The sequence below is a fragment of the Pelophylax lessonae genome (assembly GCF_965119305.1).
Source record: "Pelophylax lessonae genome assembly, chromosome: 2".
In the NCBI taxonomy this organism is placed as follows: Eukaryota; Metazoa; Chordata; class Amphibia; order Anura; family Ranidae; genus Pelophylax; species Pelophylax lessonae.
Genome location: NC_138769.1, coordinates 686,436,350 through 686,459,613, shown reverse-complemented (window position 1 = coordinate 686,459,613; position 23,264 = coordinate 686,436,350). Strand labels below are relative to the sequence as shown.

General features: G+C 42.9%; 1 protein-coding gene across 2 annotated transcripts in view; it reads right to left on the bottom strand.

The window, feature by feature from the left end:
* Positions 1-23,264, bottom strand: part of SLC36A4 (solute carrier family 36 member 4) — a 516,124-nt gene that overhangs the window by 325,703 nt on the left and 167,157 nt on the right. For both annotated transcript variants that reach the window (XM_082245868.1, XM_082245869.1), the window contains exons 4-7: positions 19,211-19,299; positions 14,349-14,444; positions 10,545-10,629; positions 1,196-1,408 (exon numbers count right to left, since the gene is read on the bottom strand). In XM_082245868.1, the coding sequence (XP_082101994.1) occupies positions 1,196-1,408; positions 10,545-10,629; positions 14,349-14,444; positions 19,211-19,299 (483 nt within the window). The remainder of the gene's footprint in view (positions 1-1,195; positions 1,409-10,544; positions 10,630-14,348; positions 14,445-19,210; positions 19,300-23,264) is intronic.

Here is a 23,264-nt window from a genome sequence, read left to right as displayed (position 1 = left end):
TGTTCGGGCCACCCATTGGGCTCTATGGGGAGGCGGATGTTAGCTGACATTCGATCCAACAAAATCCGTTGAAAACAGACATATGGCGATACGTTCGCCATCCAACCATCCAGCGAGTCGGATCAGATGAAAACAGACAGGTTGTCCGTTTTCATCCAATCTCCCCATAGAGGAGGGCGGAACTCTGACAGGTCCTTCTCTGCATGGTAAGCAGAGACGGACCTGTCATCCACCTGCTCAGCAGGGATCAGAGGACCAATCCCCGCTGAGCAAGCGGAGTCCATCAAAATGGATCCGCCCCATGTGAAAGGGGCCTTAAAGTGGCTCTAAAGTTTTGTGTTTTTTCAAATAAAAATAACAAACAAGACTATACCTAACATACCTGCTCTCTGCAATGGTTTTGCACAGAGCAGCCCCGATCTTCTTCATCTGGGGTCCCCTACCGGCACTTCAGGTCCCTCCTCTTCATCGGGTGCCCCCAGTGAGAGACGATTACCCTGGGGGCACCCGTGAATGCTCACTCCCGAGTTCAGCTGCTGCGTCTGTTGATTGACAGCGGCGCTGCTTTCAATATGTCCAATGAGGAAAGAGGCAGTGGTGGGAGCTGCTGCTGCTCTCGTGCATATCACTAGATCGGATGCGCTCAGGGAAGGAAAAGGGGGGGGGGGTCTGGGGGTAAGCTGCAGCACAGAAGGTTTTTCACCCCAATGCATGAGGTGAAAAATCTGAAGGCTTTAGAACTACTTTAAGCCCACCATGGATTGTTTGAATCTCAGCCAGTTTAGCAGGGACCGGCCAAGATGTGAGCCAAGGACAAGTTGATTGTACTCAAATCAATTCATGGATTGACTTGGGTACAACTAGCATGTCTGTTTTTATATGCGATTACTGCCAGCAGCTATAGCCGCTACCAAAAATCACTGTGTTCTCCTGGCAGGGATGGCTAAAACACCCCCCACACCCACCTGTCGGGGAGACGCAATAGCTCCGCGGGAGGGATTCCCCCCATTAACACTGCCTGTGTTGATGGGGAAATCAAGCAATGATCTTTCCTGCAACCACAGGTTTCAGGAAGGAAAATTGCATCATCTATAGCCTGCCTTACTGGGAATGGGCTTCCAAGTGCTCTAAAGTGAGCCTTCAATGAAATACTGTAAAATATCACAATAAAATAAATATAGAAACCTTTACTTACCCTTAGAACATACTGATAAATAATGACAAGGCTGACAGCCATGCATAGATTGGCTAAAAAAGAGCAGATGGATAAGTTCTTCAGATTCCGTATAAAAACCAATGGAATGATGACTGGCAGGAAACATATCATGTACAATCTTAGGTCCAGATTCCACCTTCTTTCTTCTGACTCTGGATGTTCAGAGGGACCTTCAATATAAACTTCAAACACCTGAACAGAAAGCAGAGGTTTCATGCTAATGAGAAAACAAAGCCAGTTGCCTGTTGTGTTTAGCCTGCACTTGACATCAGTTTTAGCTGCTTCTCAGATCACTCAGTACAGGGGCATTTGACCTTAGGTACCCTAAGTATAAGTATTACCGGTAGATGTAATCTCAAGGCGCTGGCTGTGCGGGAATCCTGTACCGGTATACCGTATGTACCGTAGCTTCGGCTACATACAGTATACAGCGCTGAGTCAATCACGATGAGCGATGTATTTTATTATTGAATGCAAAGCCTGCTCGGATTGACGGAGTCAGGCTGATATTATTCTGCCAATCCGAGCAGGCTTTGCATTCAATAATAAAATATAATGCTCACAGTGATTGGCTTAGCGCAGTACACTGTATGTAGCCGAAGTTACGGTACATACGGTATACCGATACAGGATTCCCATACAGCCAGCGTCTTGAGATTACATCTACCGGTAATACTTATACTTAGGGTACCTTGGTGATATTATACTCGGCGTATAAGACGACCCCCCCATTTTTGAAGGATTTTTTTGAGGTTCAAAAGTCATCTTATACGCTGGAAAATACGGTATTATTTTTTTGGCTTTGGGTAACTACCGCTTTCGATGTTTGTAAAGCAAAGATTTAATATCAATGCTAATAGATAAATACATAAAAAGTGGAAAATATATACTAAACAAGAAACTTTAATTCACCCAACATCCCTATATTTTTCTTTTAAAGGCCAATTCCACCCACATCTGCTATCTCTGTTATGGGTGGTTTAGGAAATGTTGTATCACATTCTCTATATTTATTCTCTATAAAAAGAATAAAATAACCCAGGAACCAAGTGGCAAAAGACTTGCATGTTCAAAGTGGACCTAATATGAAAGAAGTATATAAGTTACAGCAGCAAAAGGCAAGTAAACCCTGCAGTCATACAAAAGTAGTTTGACATCAGCTCCATGTCAGTCCAATTTACAGGTACCGGTCAGGCCCGTTCCCACACCATACATCACCCATAGAAAAATAGGACATGCCCCCTTTCCTATCTTATGAAATTCCTCTTTATTCCAAAACAGAAAGTGGCAAAAGCTTGGATCTGTTTCACACTGCACAGTGCTTGATCAGTGCACAAAGGAAAATATACCTCTTGTGTTTAAATCTGCAATTTAATTAAATAGGTATCTTGGGACAGTAAACCCATTCTTTGAACAAGACCAAACTCCCTTTACGTGAAAACAGGTTAAAGCCAAAAACAATAATTAAAATCTAAAACAATTGTGATATAGTCAAAACATTCAGCCATGTTGGTTTGGGTCAAACACACAATTTGCTGGACCCAAAGCAGAATGGCTTTACTGAGAGCAGATCATGTCAGCCTAATCTGAATTTTTTTACTATATTACCAATGTCTTGGACCAGGGTGGTGCTGTGGACATAGCATATCTTGATTTTAGCGAGGCATTTGATACAGTTCTATGCAATACACTGTACAAGCCACGACTTAACCCTTGGGTGGATCAGTGGATATGCAGTTGGCTAAGGCCCCTTTCACACATTTCATCAATTCAGTCAAGTTTTTTGTCATCAGTTTTCTTCAGTCAACATCCGTTTTTTTATCCTTTGTCATCAGTTTTTCATTGGGTTTTCATTTGTGGTCATCCGTTTTTCATCCGTTGTCATCAGTTTTTCATCTGTTTTTATTTGTTTTCCATCCAATCTGTTTTTTTAAACGGATAAAAAATAGAACTTTCATCTGTTTTAAAAAAATGGATGTTGACGGAAGCTGATGAAAATGGAAGTAAATGAATGATCTTTCATTTACATCCGTTTTCCATAGGAATGCATTGATGTCTGTTTTTCATCCGTCAACGGATGGATGAAAAATGGACAAACGGACAGCATGTGTGAAAGGTGCCTAAAGGATATAGATACCAGAGCGTGGTTGTTCATTCAAAGCAGAGAACAGTCACTAGTGGTGTACCACAAGGCTCTGTACTGGGCCCTGTGCTATTTAATCTACATGCAAGTCATATACCGAAAGGATTGCGGGGAAAGATATGTCTATTTGCTGATGATACAAAGGTGTGTAATAGGGTTGATATCCCTGGAGGTGTCTGTAATTTGAAACATGATTTGGCATTGCTGGAAGATTGGTCAAAGCAGTGGAAACTTCAGTTCAATGTTTCTAAGAGCCAATTCACACGATGTGCAGTGACAGACGTTTTACCACATGGTAAAACGTCTGTTACCATAGCAACACACAGGAAACAATTGTTTCCTATGTGTCCCATTCACACTGCAGCCTAGCACTGCAACGTGCGGCATTTTATCACAGCGCACCAGCCCAAATCGCACTGCAATGTCATGCAGCACATCCTGTCACCCAACATTGCAGTGAATGAAGTGTCCACTTTGTATGTTTGCCCCCAAGCCAGCCAGCAACGCAGAGCAGCCAGAGCGCTGAATTCACTGATTCAGCACTCCGGCTTCTGCTCTGCGATTTAACAGAGGCTGCAGTGTGAACTGGCCATAAATGTAAGATGTAAAGAGCAAATAGTGTGGCCAGGAAGTGGGGAAAAGCAAAACGAAATATAGGATGCATTGCTAGAGGAGTAAAGCAGCAGGAGGAAGGAAGTCCTAAAAGATCTTTAGTTATCACTAGAGGGATCACCAGCAGGAGGAAGGAGGTCCTGATTCCTCTATATAGATCTTTCTATCACTAGAGGGATCACCAGCAGGAGGAAGGAAGTCCTGATTCCTCTATATAGATCTTTAGTTCTAACTAGAGGGGACACCAGCAGTAGGAAGGAGGTCCTGATTCCTCTATATAGATCTTTCCATCACAAAAGGGGTAACAAGTAGGAAGGAGGCCCTGTTTCCTCTATTAAGATCTTTAGTTATCACTAGAGGGGTCACCAGCAGGAGGAAGGAGGTCCTGATTCCTCTATATAGATCTTTATATCACTAGAGGGATCACCAGCAGGAAGTCCTGATTCCTCAATAGAGGTCTTTAGTTCTAACTAGAGCATGGGTGTCCAACCTTTTGGCTTCTCTGGGCCACATTGAGTGTAAAGACATTTTCTCGGGCCGCATATAAAATATATAATATAGTTAAGGTATATAAGTAATAAAATGCCACCGCACTCTTCCCGCGTGGCCGCACCCCCCCCGCACTAATTTAACACAACTAGAGGATGATCAAATGAAATGGAATCAGTATATGGAGGTTTACTTCTTCTGAGATATTAAAGGAACAATCTAACCACCATCACCACTTCAGTGATTTGAAGTGGTCATGGTGGTAGGAGTCAGAAACACAGCACATGCTCACATCCCCCCCCCCCCCTCCCCTCCCCTCTGAGGCAGCCTCTGCCTACCGTTAGTTGGAAGCTGCTGTGGCCGTGCCCCCGACCCGACTTCCTTCCTCCCCTGGAAAAAAAAATTGTCAGGGGGCAGTGGGCCGCATTGCCTGGGGTTTTCGGGCCGCATGTGGCCCCCGGGTCGCAGGTTGGACATGCCTGAACTAGAGGGATCACCAGCAGTAGGAAGGAGGTCCTGATTCCTCTATATAGATCTTTCCATCACAAAAGGGGTCACAAGCAGTAGGAAGGAGGCCCTGTTTCCTCTATTAAGATCTTTATATCACTAGAGGGATCTCCAGCAGGAGGAAGGAGGTCCTGATTTTTGAGAAACACTTTTATTTAAAAAAAAAATTTTTTACTTGTCAGGTTACTAATTGACATCAAATGTAGGTCAAAGTCCATCCCTTTGAATGGCAGATTAAAAAAAAACATGATTACATACAAAAGTAACAATGTTATTTTGTATATATCTCCCATCTCAACAGTATTTATAAACACTGCGGCGGACAGACTGTTTTTGACAGCAGCAATTATTATATAGCTCTTGTATTTACATAGCAATTCCTGACTGTCAATTTTAGTGCCGGTTCACATTTGTGTGATGCGGGAACACTGCGAATATGCAGCGTGACACCCCCAGTTGCGATCGCATATCGCAGTGCAATCTGCAAGTTCGCACAGAATCGGATCCCACTAGTGTGAACCACTATGCGATCCAATTCTGATGCGGATAAAAAAAAAAAAGCCTCATGTGCGAGTTTAGTGCGGACGCGGTGCGAATTCAGCCATACAAAGTGTATGGCTGAAATTTGCACTGCACATGAGATCGCATGTAATTTAGGAGCATGGCACTCCCAATTACATGCAATCTCCGCGATCGCACTAATGTGAACCGGGGATTATGGTCGGAAATTGCTGGGAAGTGCAGCGGCAGCAGAGGGACAGGTCATAGTATACAGTTGTGCTCATAAGTTTACACACCCTGGCAGAATTTATGATTTCTTGCCCATTTTTCAGAGAATATCAATGATAACACAAAAAAAATGTCTTTCATCCATGGTTAGTGTTTAACTGAAGCGATTTATTATCAATCAACTGTGTTTACTCTTTTTAAATCATAATGACAACATAAACTACCCAAATGACCCTGATGAAAAGTTTACATACCCCAGTTCTTAATACCGTGTATTGCCCCTTTAACATCAATGACAGCTTGAAGTCTTTTGTGGTATTTGTGGATGAGGCTCTTTATCTTCTCAGATGGTAAAGCTGCCCATTCTTCCTGGCAAAAAGCCTCCAGTTCCTGTAAATTCGTGGGTTGTCTTGCATGAACTTCACGTTTGAGATCTCCCCAGAGTGGCTCAATGACATTGAGATCAGGAGACCGAGATGGCCACTCCAGAACCTTCACTTTATTCTGCTGTAGCCAATGACAGGCCAACTTGGCCTTGTGTTTAGGATCATTGTCATGTTGGAATGTCCAAGTACGTCCCATGCGCAGCTTCCGGGCTGATCAATGCAAATTTTCCTCCAGTATCTTGTGATAACATACTGCATTCATCTTGCCATCAAGTCTAGACAAATTTCCAGGGCCTTTGTAGCTCATGCATCTCCAAAACATCAGCGATCCACCTCTGTGTTTCACAGTAGGAATGGTGTACATTTCATCATAGGCCTTGTTGACTCCTCTCCAAATGTAGCGTTTATGATTGTGGCCAAAAAGACTTTGTGCCAGAAGATTTGAGGGTTGTCTCTGTGCTGTTTGGCGTATTGTAAGCTGGATACTTTGTGGCATTTGCGTAGTAATGGATTTCTTCTGGCGACTGGACCATGCAGCCCATCTTTCTTCAAGTGCCTCCTTATTGTGCATCTTGAAACAGCCACACCACATGTTTTCAGAGAGTCCTGTATTTCACCTGAAGTTATTTGTGGGTTTTTCTTTGCATCCCGAACAATTTTCCTGGCAGTTGTGGCTGAAATTTTAGTTGGTCTACCTGACCGTGGTTTGGTTTCAACAGAACCCCTCATTTTCCACTTTTTGATGTTTGAACACTGCTGATTGGCATTTTCAATTCAATGGATATCTTTTTTTATATCCCTTTCCTGTTTTATACAGTTCAACTACCTTTTCCCGCAGATCCTTTGACAATTATTTTGCTTTCCCCATGACTCAGAATCCAGAAACGTCAGTGCAGCACTGGATGAATGATGCAAGGGTTTGCCAGGAGTCCAGAAACTGATTGACCTTTTATACACATGCACTAATTACAAGCAAACAGATCACAGGTAAGGATGCTTACCTTATACTGGGATGGCTGGATGAAGAGCTCTACCCTCCTGCTGTACATGCTGCGGTTCTCAGGATTCTTTTCCTGGCCAGGAAACTGATAGCTCGTAAGTGGATCTCCGCTGTGGCACCCTCACACACTGAATGGATAGAGGAGGTCAAGGTGCTCCTGAATAGGGAGCATCTTATGTATAAACACAGGGGGAGTTCATTGAAATTCAAACGCATCTGGGGTCCCTGGCTTGATATCCCGGGCTTAGCGCCTGTCCATTTGGTTGCCAACAGGATTATGGGTGGGGTGATTTCCTCAACGTAGTGTGGTCTTGGGTTCTATTCCTCTATCAGGGCTGATGGGGAAGGAAACTGTATACTTCTTGGCTCCATCCGATTGTGCTAGAATGCACGTCACAAACATCAGCATTGCTCATGTGGGTGGCGCACTGGAATTCACCTAGTTTGTTTGGTTTGTTTTGGGCGATGGTCTCGGTCAGCCTACATACACTTATAAGCAGGTATCGAACACAGTGGTGGGCGAGTATTGCTGTTCAATAATCCTGGGGAATGAAATGTACTCTTATCCAATGGTTTCAGTTCATTATGCTGATACATTGAAGTAATATGAGGATACTGAATGTTTTGCTGTACCGTGGACGCCTTGTCGCCCTACTGTTGGTTTTGTTTTCTCTGTTATGTGTAAAAATTTCAATAAAAATAATCAGGCCAAAATCACCAGGGTATGTAAACTTTTGATCAGGGTAATTTGGGTAGTTTCTGTTGTCATTATGATTTAAAAAGAGGAAACACACTTGAATGATAATAAATGGCTTCAGCCAAACACTAACCATGAGTGAAAGAAAAGTTTTTGTGTTATCATTCATATTCCTGGAAAAATGGCCAAGAAATCATAAATTCTGCCAGGGTATGTAAACTTATAAGCACAACTGTATATGTTCTGTTTACTTCCATTATGTTTTTTTGGATGTGCATGAGATGTCCAGTATCCACAATCCAGTGCAGTATCCAGTAACTCAGGTCGAAAATTACATACACATAAGATATAAATACACACATATGCCAATATCAAAAGAAACTCTGTATCTCCCAAGAGATATATCGAAAGAGATAGAGAGCTGTGCTCCAAACAGCTACACAGGTCAGAACAAAATACCTATAAAAATATGAAGGACTATGCAGGAGAAAATAAAATACTTAAGAATTTATTCATAGAAATGTGAAATACCCGTTCATAATTTAGACCTGATGGAAATCTAGTTTTTATTGTTAAAACTGTGGACACTTTGCACTCACATAGTCAAGAGAATACATCTCCCCCCCATCATCACCACCACCACTTCATACCAAAATGTACGCTTCCAGTACTCTGCATTCTCATAAATGACATTACAATCATGCATATTTATAAAATATCTTGCTGCATTTGTTTTTTTACACATGGATAAATGTGGAAGCAACATACAAATGTTGGAATAATAGGTGCTCATGTTGTTCGCATTTAAATTGCTTACAGCAGGAGTGCGCACTGGAATTAACTTCCAACGCTGAGCTGTTGGGAATACAAATCAAACAAAATGTAGATGAACCCTTACAGTCCTGGGTGCAAGGCAGTATATACCTGCAGCTTTCCTGCGGGTTTGCTGCGATTAGCCATAGACTTCTATTACAGCCTACGGGTTTAGTGCACTTTCTGAATGCAGGAGTTTTGGTGCGCATACAGAAAGTGCACCACACCTGCAAGATATAAAAGAAGTCTATGGCAAAGTTCAGCTAACACAGAAAAGTCACAAATGCACGGTGCAGGTAAATCGCAGCACATCAGTATAAAAGCAGCCTAATAGGGTTTTTACATGGAGACCCGATCAGAGCTGAATGCGGCTTTGATCGGGACTTCTCTTTGGTGGCCATGCAGGCTGGTGGCGGCGGGAGGGGGGTTGGACGTCCCCTCCCGCTCCTTGTAATGACAGCCGAGTGGTTTCTCAGCCGCAAGGGTTGCCATTATAAGACAGTCGACCGTCGGCTATGGACGCCGGTACCAGGGTGATGCCTCTAGCTGCAGGCATCACTCCGGTACAACCACTTTCCCGAAATATCGGCAATATCGGTAACCTCAGGGGCCTATTCTGATATATCGAGGAAACTGCATATCGGCCCCCGATATATCGGCTACCTAATGTCCACAGTCTCTGACCATCTCCTGTATAATGTCCACAGTCTCTGACCATCTCTTGTCACATGTCTGTAGTCTCTGACCATCTCCTGTATAATGCGTGAAGTCTCTGACCATCTCTTGTATCATGTCTGCAGTCTCTGACCATCTCTTGTATCATGTCTGCAGTCTCTGACCATCTCTTGTATCATGTCTGCAGTCTCTGACCATCTCTTGTATCATGTCCGCAGTCTCTGACCATCTCTTGTATAATGTCCACAGTCTCTGACCATCTCTTGTATCATGTCTGCAGTTTCTGACAATCTCCTGTATAATGTCCGCAGTCTCTGACAATCTCCTGTATAAATGTCCACAGTCTATGACCATCTCCTGTATAATGTCTGCAGTCTCTGACCATCTCTTGTATCATGTCTGCAGTCTCTGACCATCTCTTGTATCATGTCTGCAGTCTCTGACCATCTCTTGTATCATGTCTGCAGTCTCTGACCATCTCTTATATCATGTCTGCAGTCTCCGACCATCTCATGTATCTTGCCTGCAGTCTCTGACCATCTCCTGTATAAAGTCCACAGTCTCTGACCATCTCTTGTATCATGCCCATACTATTTGACTATATTCTGTTGTGTCTGCTGTCTCTGACATGAAGTATTTACTGAATTTTATGTGCAACCCTTTATATGATGTTGAGGGCCAAACTTGAGGCCCCCTATATAAAGTAAGTGGCCCACTTCTAGTCTACGTGTGCTTTTTACAAATCCCTAAAAATGCAACCTCCATATTTTCTGTAAAATTTTAATAAGAAAGATTAAACAAGAACAAAACGAATGCAGCTAGCAAATCTAAATACTGGTAAACTTCAATATACTGTATTACATTTTTGTTCTTGGGGTTTAGATGTATTTTAGGAATTTAATAATTTCAACATGAGCAGCTATTTAACCAAAAACCAAAATATTCATTCCAGCTGAACTAACAACTTAACACCCCAAATTACATTAAATGCTGAATATTTAAGTGTTGAGCAGAATTGGCCTCTATTAATTAACATTCAAATGATGTGACTCCTCTGACACTAGATTTCTCCAGACTAACGGGCATAAAAGTTGAAAAGCAAACGGTAATGTTTGTAAATTACAGCGTGAACACTTATTAATCAAAAATCATTTTATTTTCTGTGCACGCAGAAAATGGAATAGAGACTCGCTTTGATCGGAGAAGATTTTTAAAGCTAGTAATTAAATGAATAAATTTGAAAAGTTAATTAGCACAGCGGCAGCTTCTATACCTACTTGTTTCACGTTTTCTGCTAGGAAGACGAAGTAAACACTGCAAAACCCCAGCTGTGTGGCCACCAGGGCAAAATCCACTACGTTCCTGTGGAGGAGACGGAGGTATGTGAGAGCACAAAATGGGCAGCAGGCTTTACACGGGCAGGTCAGGCACTGACTATCAAACAGCTTCTGAAAAATCCAATATTTACAACACAGTGTTGGCTTTATCAGGAAATGTGGTGCAAACAGAGGTAATGGGAAATGCATTAGCATGCATTTCATTTTTTTTTTTTATCAGCAGACCCGTGAAAGATTATTATTTTATCTTATATGTATAAAATTGATTTTTATATATTTACACTTTTAAAAAAAATGTTTTCATTTAACTTTATTGCTATCACAAGGGGACTAACAAGCCTCATATGTGATAGCATTGGGCAGGTGGCTGGTGCTCTTTATGGACACATCAGGTCTATTAGACCAGTATTTCTTAAAGCGGAGTTCCGGGCACAGATGTCATTTTTTAATGAACATACCCCTGGGACAGTCAGGGCTAGCACATTCCACAATGGATAGCCTCTGATCTGTCCCGGTTCGCACTTACCTTTTAGAAGAAATACTTACTTATAAAATTTCTTCCACAGCGTTTCCATCTCTCTTGTGGGCAGCTGAAGCCAGCGCGGTCCTCTTCTGCGTCTTCTTCCGCGTCTTCTTCTCCCAGAATGCGCCGCACCGGCCCCTCTCGTCACCACCGGCGCGGCGCCGCATTCCTAAACAGCTTCTGGGCATGCCCAGAAGCTGTTTAGCAGGGGAATGCGGCGTCGCCCGGAAGTGACGAGCGGGGCCGGTGCCGGCGCATTGATTCCTGGGAGCGATGACGTTTAGCTCCCAGGAATCATCGCAGCGCAGGAAGTGACGGGGTGAGCCGCGGCTCCGAGGGAGGAAGTACCCTGAGGTAAGTATTTACGATCGTCAATTACAAGGTGAGTTTTTAAAAAAAAAAAAATCTAACTATCCAATTCCTTTTCAGGTTAGGCTGAACTAGCGGACGGGCACAAAAAAAAAAATATCGTTTTTGTGCCCGGAACTCCGCTTTAATCTTTTTTCAGTCAAAGCACCCTTTAAAAATGATTCACAATCCCAAAGGGATCCCATTTAAAAATGTAAAAAATCAAACCAATCATTTTTACATGATACAGCAGCATTCACAAAACATAGGACACCCAACGTTAGGGTTGACTTATTCTTACAAAGCTATATATCTTTGCATACTGATGATAATATTCCAAGGTTTCTCCGTTCCCTCAGTTAGGCCCCTTTCACACAGGCGGTGCGCCCGACGGAGTCCATTCTGCTCAGTGGGGGGATCGATCCGCCAATCCCCGCTGAGCAGGCAGATGACAGCTCAGTTTCGGCTCTGTGTGCGGAGACGGAGCTGTCAGATCCCCGCTCTCCTCTATGGGGAGATCGGATGAGAACGGACTGCCTGTCCATTCTCATCCAATCCCATCCGATCCGATCCTCCAGAAGGATGGAAAATAGAGTTTCCATCCGTCCGGATTTCAAGGACAGGATCGGATCGGATGGGATAGCAGCAGGTGTCAGCGGAGATCTCACCGCTGACATCCGCTGCTCCATAGGGATGCATGGAGCATCCAATCAGGTCCGCCTTAAAAACTGACAGGCGGATCGGATTACCCGTGTGAAAGGGGCCATAGTCTTCCTAAATCCCGATTCACACTTATGCGATGCGGGAACCCTGCGAGTCTAATGCGGGTTCCCGCATCACATTCCCAGCGCATGCAGTTCACACTGCCATATGCAAATCACTGGGGGTGTCAATTCAAAGTTAACGACACCCCCAGATCAGTTCACATATCACAGTGCGAACTGACATTCGGACATGAATCGGATCGCATAAGTGGGAACCACCATGCGATGCGATTCTGCTGCAGACACAAAAAAGGGTCCTGTGCGTGTTTGTGCCGAATCAGATGCAAATTCAGCCATACTATCTGTATGGCTGAATTCGCATCGCACAGACATCGCATGTGATTTTCAGAGCAGTGCGCTACGAATCACATGCGATGTTTGCCATTGCACTAATGTGAACCGAGCCTAATTCACCTAATGTGACCCCAGTGTTGACAGAGAGGGGCAAACAAAGATGTCCCCAAGCACTACACGTCCTCCTTGTCAACATATGACATCATCGGTTGTTCGGATGCCGGCGGCTGGCCTGCACAGTGACCAATATTGTAAAGCACACAATAAAATCTTGTGGCTTTATGCAACAAAAAAAGATAGGTCTGATCCCCCTGCTGGCTTGTTGACAATTTGGAACCATTTTTAGGCATTTTGCCAAATGACCCTGGTTGAAAAGAGCTGTATTAGACCCAAATGTGTCCCCTGGCCTCCAATGCAGCTTAACAAGCACAGCTCAAGGTTGTCCTCATTACAGTAAAAATGACCGGGTGGCTTTATAGCTCCTCGGATCACTTTTGCAGAACAGCCAATAGCTGGCCTTAAAAAGAACGATACCAGGCTAATGGTTGAAGCTGCAGCCATGAGCTTGTTTTACCAATTCAATCCAAGACGTTTTTATCCGTACTAATAATGTGAATGTAATTTGAGCCATGGATTTTATCCTGTATGTACATGTCTTTTCTACATTAGAATCTTTTATTAGGAATTAAGAAATGTAAGCATTTTAATTAATGTAATTGGTGTGCCCGCCCACTAGTGGGGTTTTTTGTTTTTCTATGACTGTTCTGGTGCATTGGCAGTCCATGCCTTTGGACGGGCTGTCTTTACATAATACACATTAACACAACATATCAGAACAGCAAGTAAGAACAGGCCCCAATGTGCACTTTTAAAATGCGACAAGCATGAACGCTGGAGTTTAGCTTTGCATAAGACTCTTACAATCCCCCATACAGGAGCACTCTGGAAGGGAGTGAAAGTGGCAGTAATAGGGGCTTGTCAAGTGTCCTGAGAAGAAACTAGCTGACAGTAGTAGAGATCGGAGGGAGCAGAAGGATGAGCTCATCAGTCCACTGCTCCTCCTTCTCTGTCCAATAATCAGACTGGGGGCAGGTAAATTACACCATCGTACTTCTACCTGTAACAGATAAAGTGGTATTATCCACCTGACTTTGCTGTGTGCCAGGGATGAATGGGAAGAAATGCAAACCCTTTGGCAATTAAACTGATTTTAAAGGTTTTTAAATAACAAACACATTATACTTACCTGCTCTGTGCAATGGTTTTGCAAACCGCAGTCCAAATCCTCTTCTTTTTGGGTTCCCAGAAGGCGGTCGTGGCTCCTCCCCACTACATAGTGCTATGGGGGCTCTCGATTAGGCTCACTCCCGAGCCACGCTCCTGTGAATGAACATTGTCCATTCACACAGAGAGTGTGGCTCGGCCCTGCCCCCACTCTCTCCTCATTAGCTCACCAGCTGTGATTGACAGAAGCCAATGGCTCCCGCTGCATATGAGCAGAGACCTGGGAGCCGCTGCTCTCATGCACATTGCTGGATTGAGATGGGGGCTCAGGTAAGCTGGGGGCTGCACCCAGAAGATTTTTTTTACCTTAATGCGTACAATGCAATAAGATAAAAAATATTCTGCCTTTAAAAACCACTTTAAAACAGCTCCTGTGTATGTAATTCACCTTTGTATTTAAAAGTTTGTCTGGAGCTCAGCTTTAAAGTATGTGAGCATTTCAGTGACAACAGTAATTTACAGGACTTCTGCACTCAGTAGCCAAAGTTCATAGACAGAAGAAAACGTCACTACTGGACATTCAACACTTACTTCCCGAAGGAGGCGTACTGCTGGAGGAACTTGGCCGGTCCCACTTCCAATGACAGCCCGACTGTTTCGCTGTAACCTAAATTTGTCCTTTTGTACCTAAAACCAGAACAAGGCAGAGTGAAGCCATCGTATAAAGATATAGGAAGGGAATGACCTTTCCTGAGAAGCAGCAGGAGCACTGACTTAATTAAATGTATTATGTCGTTAATACAGATACCTTATTACCAAGAAAAAAAACTGCTGCTAAAAAAAAGACAGAAGCAGCTCTACGTTCTGAATATGTTAATTTTCTGGCTTCCCAGGGCAGGAATTTCATAACTATACCTGGGACTTCATCCATTTTTCATAGCTCCTAATCCATCTTCGAAGTGAGCAAGAGAGGGTGGCTACATTCCTACATACAATGTGGCCACACAGAACAAGCGTAGCCACCCTCGAATAGAAGGTCAGATCACAGCAACAAAAAAGAAAAAACAGGAATTTGGAGATTTAGAGGAGACTGAGAAGAAGGGACTTTTCTGAGATATCAATAAATCCATGAATAGAATGGACTTTATTTAATCCTGAGTTTAGTGTCACTCTAGGATTGGCTAGCACAGTACAGAAAAGACATAACTCCACAGCCCCCTCTCTAGAATATAGAAGGAATACCAGGTGGGATTTTTAAGCAAGTAAAAAGCAATTAAAAGGTAAGCAGCAATTTAAATAGTAAAAAAATATTAAATTTAACTTATACTATGTGAATAGAAAAATGTAACAAATTTAACCACTTCTGGACCGGAAGGATTTGCCCCCTTAATGACCAGGCCATATTTTGCAATTTGGCACTATGTTACTTTAACGGATAATTGCGCGATTGTGCGATGCTGTACCCAAATAAAATTGATGTCCTTTTTTTCCCACAAATAGAGCTTTCTTTTGATGGTATTTTATCACCTCTGTGATTTTTATTTTTTGCGCTATAGACAAAAAAAAGAGCGACAATTCTGGAAAAAAAAACAGTATTTTTCACTTTCTGCTATAAAACATTCCCAAAAAAAAAAATGTACATTTACATTTTAGGCCAATTTTTTTCTGCTACATATTGTTGTTAAAAAAAAAAATGCAATAAGCGTATTTTTATTGGTTTGCGCAAAAGTTATCTCATCTACTAACTACGAGAAAGATTTATGTAATTTTTTTTTTTTTTTTACTAGTAATGGCGGCGATCTGCGATTTTTTGTGGGACTGTGACATTGCGGAGGACAGATCGGACCCCTAACTGACATTTTTGACACTTTTGGGGGGGACCGGTGACATTACTACAGTAATCAGCGCTAAAAATATGCACTGTTACTGCAATAATGACACTGGCAGGGAAGGGGTTAACACAGTGGGTGATCAAGGGGTTAAATGTGAGCCTAGGGAAGTGATTCTATCTGTATGGGGGCGGGGCTTATGGAATGACCATAGAGACCTGTGATCCTATATAGAAGGATCACATGGGCTCTTTGATCATTCCAGAGAGAAGAACGGTCAGCTGTGTTTACAACAGCTGACCGCTCTTCTCTCTCAGCGGGGAGCGATGGCGGGTGGCCGACGGCAATCTGAGCCACCTGCCCCGTGCATTGGAGTCCCCGTTGCCGAGTGGGGGAGGGAACACGCTCGCCCACTAGCTGCTGGCGCACGACCTGTGCGCGCAGAAGGGCCAGCCTGCCGCAGTATATATGCGGTGGCCATTCCAGATAAAGTAGGCGTAAACCAAATTTAGCTGCAAAGGTGGTAGTGTTATTGGTGCTTCATATTCAAAACAACACTTTACTAAATAAGCTTAAAGCAGAGTTCCACCCAAAAGGGGAACTTCCGCTTTAAGCACTCCTGACCCCCTGACATGCCACATTTGGCATGTAATCTTCTTTGGGGGAGCGGGTAACTAGATTTGACAGGTACCCTTTCCCACTTCCGCTATGTTGCCTAATAGTCTGTGGTGGGATGAGATCACTGTTTATGTGTTTATTGTGCTAATTAACTCACCTATTGTTTTTATAGGTATGTTGGGAGGGTGCGCTGATAGATGTTGAAGCAGCTACCGGTATTCAGTGCCTCGTGAATAAAAATGAATAGGTGTGTATAGTGTGGGTGCGCTAAAACAGAAATAAATCTAGTGTAACCACTCAAATGTTGGTAAAAAAAATAATATATATGTGAACAACACAAACATATAGAGAATATTGTAAATGAAATCAAAGTCCATAAATAAATATTCATAAGTGTCCCAGCGTGGTATTTCAACTTATGAGTAAAATGAAAAACGATGTTTCTTCAATTCAAATGTGAAACCCACCACCAGGGGAAATTCCTCCTTACCAGATGGAAAATAAGGTGCAGATATATCAAAATGGACTGAAACACAGCAATCTCAGGTGCTACCAATCGCCAAGTGAAAAACACCTAAATGATGGCCCCTTACTGAACTGCAGACAATAAGCGCTTGTAGGTACAGCTGAAAACGTTGTCTCCTCCACTCTATCCCACTTTAACCAAGGTGTCTCTATGACCATAGGAGCCAAGGGTCCCTCAGACATGTGGTATAAAAGACAAAGTGCCGATAGTGTGATACCTTCCAAACAATTTATTTAAGCAAAACAGTAATGCACTTACATGAGCCAAGATGTTAATCAGCATTTGATACGTTCGTGCAGGGAATTTCTGGATAGACTCATGCACGGCTGCAGCGCGGACCGCGAGTGACGTTTGTGACTCGTAGAGACTCCTATCTCAGTCGATGTCCAATAGGAAGAAACACGTTAGAGAGGAGGCGTAACCGTCACGAACGTCACTCGCGGTCCGCGCTGCAGCCGTGCGCGAGTCCATCCAGAAATTCCCTGCACTAACGTATCAAATGCTGATTGCGGTCACACGCGCGGGGGGGGTGCGTGACCGCGCGGGAGCGCGCCTCCGGCGGCGCGCGCTCGCTCCCTAGACCCTCACAGGCTAGCGACGTAGACCTACGTCGCTTTGCCTGTGAGGGGCTGACTGCCGAAGTAGATCGGCGTTAGGCAGTCGGCAAGTGGTTAAATTAGATATCCTACGCCATTTTTTGGCTGCTATGAAAAATGTGATCCCTAGATACTGTAGACAATCGGAAGTGCCCTCTCTGGAGTGGGCGGTAGAGGTGGATAAAATTAAAGCCTTGGAACGTTTACTTGCGCAAGAACTTGATGATTTGGAACGTTTTGCGAATACTTGGGCTGAGTTTTGGGATTCAGCTGAGTTTGTTAAGTGGGTCACTGATATATCATCATAGCGGAGTGCGTATTGTCTGTGCGTATTTTCTTTTTTTTTTTTTTTTTCTTCTTCCCCCTGTTCGGATGAGAGTGTTTTTCATCATGTCATTAACCGGTTGCCGACTGCGCACAGTATATTTACTGCGGCAGTCGGCCCCGGCCAGGCAGAGTGACGTAGGTCTACGTTGCTCGCCTGGCACTCCTTCTAGAGCCAATAGCGGGTGGGCGCGCGCCCGCTGAGGCGCGCGCCCGCTGAGGCTCGTTCACGGAGGAGTGCGGGAGTGTGACTAGCGGACCCGATGTCCGCCGGTCACACTACGATCGCCGGTACAGCGGGAGAAAGACAGAGCGGCTTATGTAAACAAGCCGCCTGTCAGTTCTCCCTGTGTAAAAGTGAAGATCAGACAGTTCTACTATGTAGAACTGTTGATCTTTGTTTTTACACTAGTAGACCTGTCCCTGCACAGTTAGAATCACGCCCCTAGGACACACTTAACCCCTCCCTGTCCAATACTGTTAACCCCTTCCCTGCCAGTGTCATTTTTGCAGTAACAGTGCATATATATTGCACTGATTACTGCAGTAATGTCACTGGTACCCCCAAAAGTGTCAAAAATGTCAGTCAAGGGTCCGATCTGTCCGCCGCAATGTCGCAGTACCGCAAAAAAAATCGCAGATCGCCGCCATTACTCGTTAAAAAAAAAAACACCAAAAATGACAAAAACCTTTCCCTTTGTTAGTAAACGCGATAACTTTTGCGCAAACCAATCAAAATATGCTTTTTGCGATTTTTTTTACCAAACATAGGTAGCGTAAAACAAATTGGCCGAAAATGTTAAAAAATTTAGATTTTTACATTTTTTTGGGGGGGAATATCATATAAAAAAAAGTGAAAAATATTGTTGTTTTTGCAAAAATTACGCTCTTTTTTTGTTTATAGCGCGTGATCAAAAAATCGCACAGGTGATCAAATACCACCAAAAGAAAGCTCTGTTTGTGGGAAAAAAAGGACGTTAAATTCGTTAAGGTACAGCGTCGCACGACCGCGCAATTGTCCGTTAAAGTCACGCAGTAAAAAATCGTAAAAAACCCCCTGGTCTTTTAGCAGGAAAATCCTCCGGTGGTAAAGTGGTTAAGCCAACTAAGATATTTTGACGTATTTGTAAATCAGGATTAAGTGATATATTCAGGAGCATTTAGTTATGGGATTATAATTATGATACTAATTGGTCTTACTATAATATATTAAGGTTTTGTAAGATACCATACTCTGTGTATAGCTATAATGTTTGATGGATATTAAATGTTTGATATCTATATTTCTAACATTAACATGAAATACTTGGTATCATGTTAAGTGGTATTAAGTAAGATGGTTCTGGAGAGAATTTTTGTCTTCCCCTTTTCTTGTGTTTACTTGTATTTTCTAATAAAATAAGATGGAAAAGAATTATCCAATCACTAAGGCAATTTTTGCATTAGTAGTGCTTTACACTGGTAAAACCAAAATGTAGTCCTATATTCTAACCCCAATAATACACGAAACAAATCATCTTGTGTCTTTAAGGGTTGGCTCTTAGTACTTGAAAATCTTACCTTTGACATAAAAAGTGGCTGCATCGTACCAGAACATTCATACAGTGAATTGAGATGATTCCAAAAAACATAAGGCTCACTGGCCCCAACTGTAAAAGACAAAAAGAAAAAAGGAAAGCTTTCTCTATTAGGAAAACAATATATTTTTTAGAAATACTCCTACTAAACATAAAGATGTTTGTTATGTATAGAGATAACACCCTTTCCATCTGCTGTATGAACATATGTGACAGGTTTTAATGCCAAGTTGCCACATAAATTCGTGTAGCACTATTCCCTGGGGAGCTGCTTGAAGCGGGTTCCCCTGGGTTACCCATGGCAACAACTTAGCAATTCAAAGTACTTTAAGCGTTTGGCTCAGTCAGAAAACAGTCCAGAGGATGTGGTTTTTTGTTGGTTGTATTTTAGAACTTGGATAGGAGAAGGGATGAGTGGGATACTCCAACTGGATGAACTATGCACAATTTTAGGACTTCTAACTATGTTGAGTGCGGCAAGGCTGCTGCTTCACCTTGCCACTGTAGTGAAGTGTTTGATAAGCAAACTGTATAGTGAATTACTCTTCAGGGCCCCGCTTGACATCCCCTTTACCCCTAACTCTTCAGGGTTCTACTTGGCACCCCCTTTACTCTTGCATACTGTGTGAGCTGACCTTCTATCCTCTGACTTCTCTGGAGTGGCAGACCCCTTGGCAAGCCCCCTAGTACTCATGGACACTGTTTTTCTCAGATGACTGTGCCAGCAGCTCCACCGCCAGCTTTCCAGGATCCTTCAGACTCAGCTCCACACCTGGCTCACTAGGCCGACTGCCTGTGACCACCTTCCTCAGAAAGCAGGAGGAGAGACAGCCGTCACTCTCCTCCTGGGACTCTGCTTCCTGCCAAAGATGCCCTGTCACATGTGCCCTTGGCTTTTATGGTCAATTCCAGGATGCACTGCAGTGGTGCCCTCCCACTGGGACTGCCACAAAAGCCCGTTTGCTACTGGCCAGGTTTCCTCCACTGTCCAACAGGCTCCCTTATTGGATACAGTGGGGACACTCACCCATGCCAGAACTGACTAAGCCCAGCCAGCCAGACCAGGACTGGGCCCAGTAACCCAGCCAGACCAGAACTGGGCCAAATCAGCTAGCTAAATCAGATCTGGGCTCAGTCAGCCAGACCAGAACTGAGCCCAGTCAGTCAGCCAGACCAGAATTGAGCCCAGTCAGTCAGTCAGCCAGAGCAGAACTGAGCCCAGTCAGTCAGCCAGAGCAGAACTGAGCCCAGTCAGTCAGCCAGAGCAGAACTGAGCCCAGTCAGTCAGCCAGAGCAGAACTGAGCCCAGTCAGTCAGCCAGAGCAGAACTGAGCCCAGTCAATTAGCCAGACCAGAACTGAGCACAGTAACCCAACCAGACCAAAAGTGAGCCCATACAGACAGCTAGGTCAAAACTGGGCCCAGTTAGACCAGAGCTGAACTCAGTCAGCCAGCCATGCCAGAACTCAAATTAACCCACCAGCCAGCCAGAGAACAAACACTTGACAGGTAACTACCTAGACTACTGCATCAAACTTGGGGTGATAAATTACTTTCCAGACTAGAATTAAATTGTGAATGAGAGTGAATACCAAGCTTCCAATTGGAGCTTAAGAGGTAGAAAACATTTTTCTTCAAACCTTCCTTACTTTTTATAGGGCCTTGCTAGACAATCATCCTAAAAAGAAAGGATGATACATCCGAATGATCTTTGATTGCTTCCATGTTGTTCTAGTATACAGTACATAGATTCAAATAGCAAGGAAAATTTAGGGATTATCCAAAAGTGCTTAAGTTGATTATAACCAAATAGTTCCTCCTGATGTGCCCCCTGATATACTGTAAACAAGAAAAGGGGCAATTCTTTGAGCTGATCTTTAACCCCCTGCCACCCACCCCAGCGTCCCTTTAAAAACTACTAAACACCTGGGGGGTGGGAAGGATCAACGATCATTTGACCATGTGATTGGCTGTCACAGTGGTCACATGATTGGAAGCCAGTCCCGCTAGCTACTGATTGAGAGCTGTTGGTCTCTGTGTTGGGAGCACGCAGTGAGCGCGCTATTAGCACAGAAACGTCAGCCACCCAGTGACGTATAAATGTGGTGTGTGGGTGTTAAAGCCCACCCTTTTTGCTGCCAAACATATGTGTTAAGCGGCGGAAACAGGTTAAAGTGTTAGTTCATCTTTAAAAGATGTTTAAAAGAAGTATGGGTATTTTTTTAAATGTAGAATCATACTCACTTAGGTGGATGCAGCATCGGTCCGATGCATCATCTGTCCCCGGCTGGCTCGAAGACTGAGAACTGAGCGATCAAACCCTGCCGATTTCTCAGTTCTCAGAGCTCCCTGAGCAGAGAGTGTGATGGCTATCAGTCACCGGCTTTTACTCTGCCCTCCCCCCTCGCTCACTGCAGCGCTGAGCTGTGGAGGGGGCGGGAAGAGCTGGATCAGGCTTTCAGCGGCTCGCTGAGAGGCTGAGCCGGGATGTCAGTCCAGGCATGTGGGCAGATCCTGACCATATAGTTGTGATCTTTCCCGAGCCTGGAATGGCTCTATGATGTCAGCTGACAGTGGAGTTCAGCCAGCTGACTGCTGAAAACGGGTCACAGAAGTGCAAAACGAACTGCACTCCTGTGATCCACAGAGAAGTACAGCCAAACGCATATTTGGCTGTACTGCTCTTTTAATTCCTTTTTATTTTTTTTATTTTTTTTTTTTTTAATTCCGATGCAATACAGAGAGGGGAAACCCGTGGTAGAAGCGGCTTCAAAAAGTAAGGGGCATTTTTAAAAATGGGGACAGAATTTTTACTGTGCACCTAAAGCTGTATATGGAGTTTCTTTAAAAAAAAAATGTAATTAAAGTCAAAATAAACCTGTAAACCAATCCCACTTACAAAATACATTTAAAAAAAAAAAAAACTTTTGACACCTTTAAAGTACACCAGTTTATCTGAACTCCTACAATATAAAAGATAAGGAAAGTAATACTTAATAATAATACTAATTTCTTCATATAGTATATAAATGCTATGACTTCTTTAAATAACAAAATGACAAGAAAATCTACTTTTATTATCACTGTGTAGGCAGAGAAAAAGCTGGAATTATTACCAGGGTGACAACCACAATCAGTGGGAGGAGTGTTAGTGAGCTGAAATAAACGATCACACTTATGTATAGAAAAATGTTTATTTTTCTATAAAAGGTTATCAATGCGGGTGACGGAGTACAGAGATCAGAGACACAGCTCTGAGTGTCCTCAGCTGCATGCATTCTTTATAAAAAAACAAGTCATACATCATCAGAACTTTATAAAGTCAGAAAAATTAACCACAGTTACAAATTTAACAATGAAGGACCCTTATATTTTGTTTTTTTTTTCCCTCTGCATCTCAATGTTGCTAATCTCCCTTGGCCTTTTAAAACCACTTCTCTGGATCCTTTAAATGTTCATGTGCAACACAATTAACATAACTAATAGATTTTTTGTAGGCGGGAATATTAACACCTCCCTTTTATGACAATATACCAATTTATACACTTTTATTCATTTTATATATATTTTTTAAACCAAATGATTTTCCAATATTAATATTTTGCAGCAGATCGACATATCAAACATGTTAGTGGTATTTTCTGATGTAATTATGTAGTAATATCTGTGTACTCTATGTATTGAGGCTGGGATAATGGAGATGGGTATTCCATACCAGAAAGCCCATTATAATTATAAATATATTTTTTAAAATATTTTTTAAAATATATTTTTTAAAATATAATAAAATATTTTTGAGTATTCCCATTCACAACTTTTAAACATTTTGAATATTCTAACATATTTAGTAAGTTCATATTTATGTAATTTTTATCTATTATATAGTATTCCTAATTTGCCTTCCTGTAGCTTTGGGAAGAGTGTGTCCCCGTTTGGGATATAGTTAAAATGACAGCCTCGGAGCCATTTAATGGCTGACATCTGATAGTAATATATGTGCGTTCTGGTGGGATACTTGTGCCCAACTATAAGCTCAG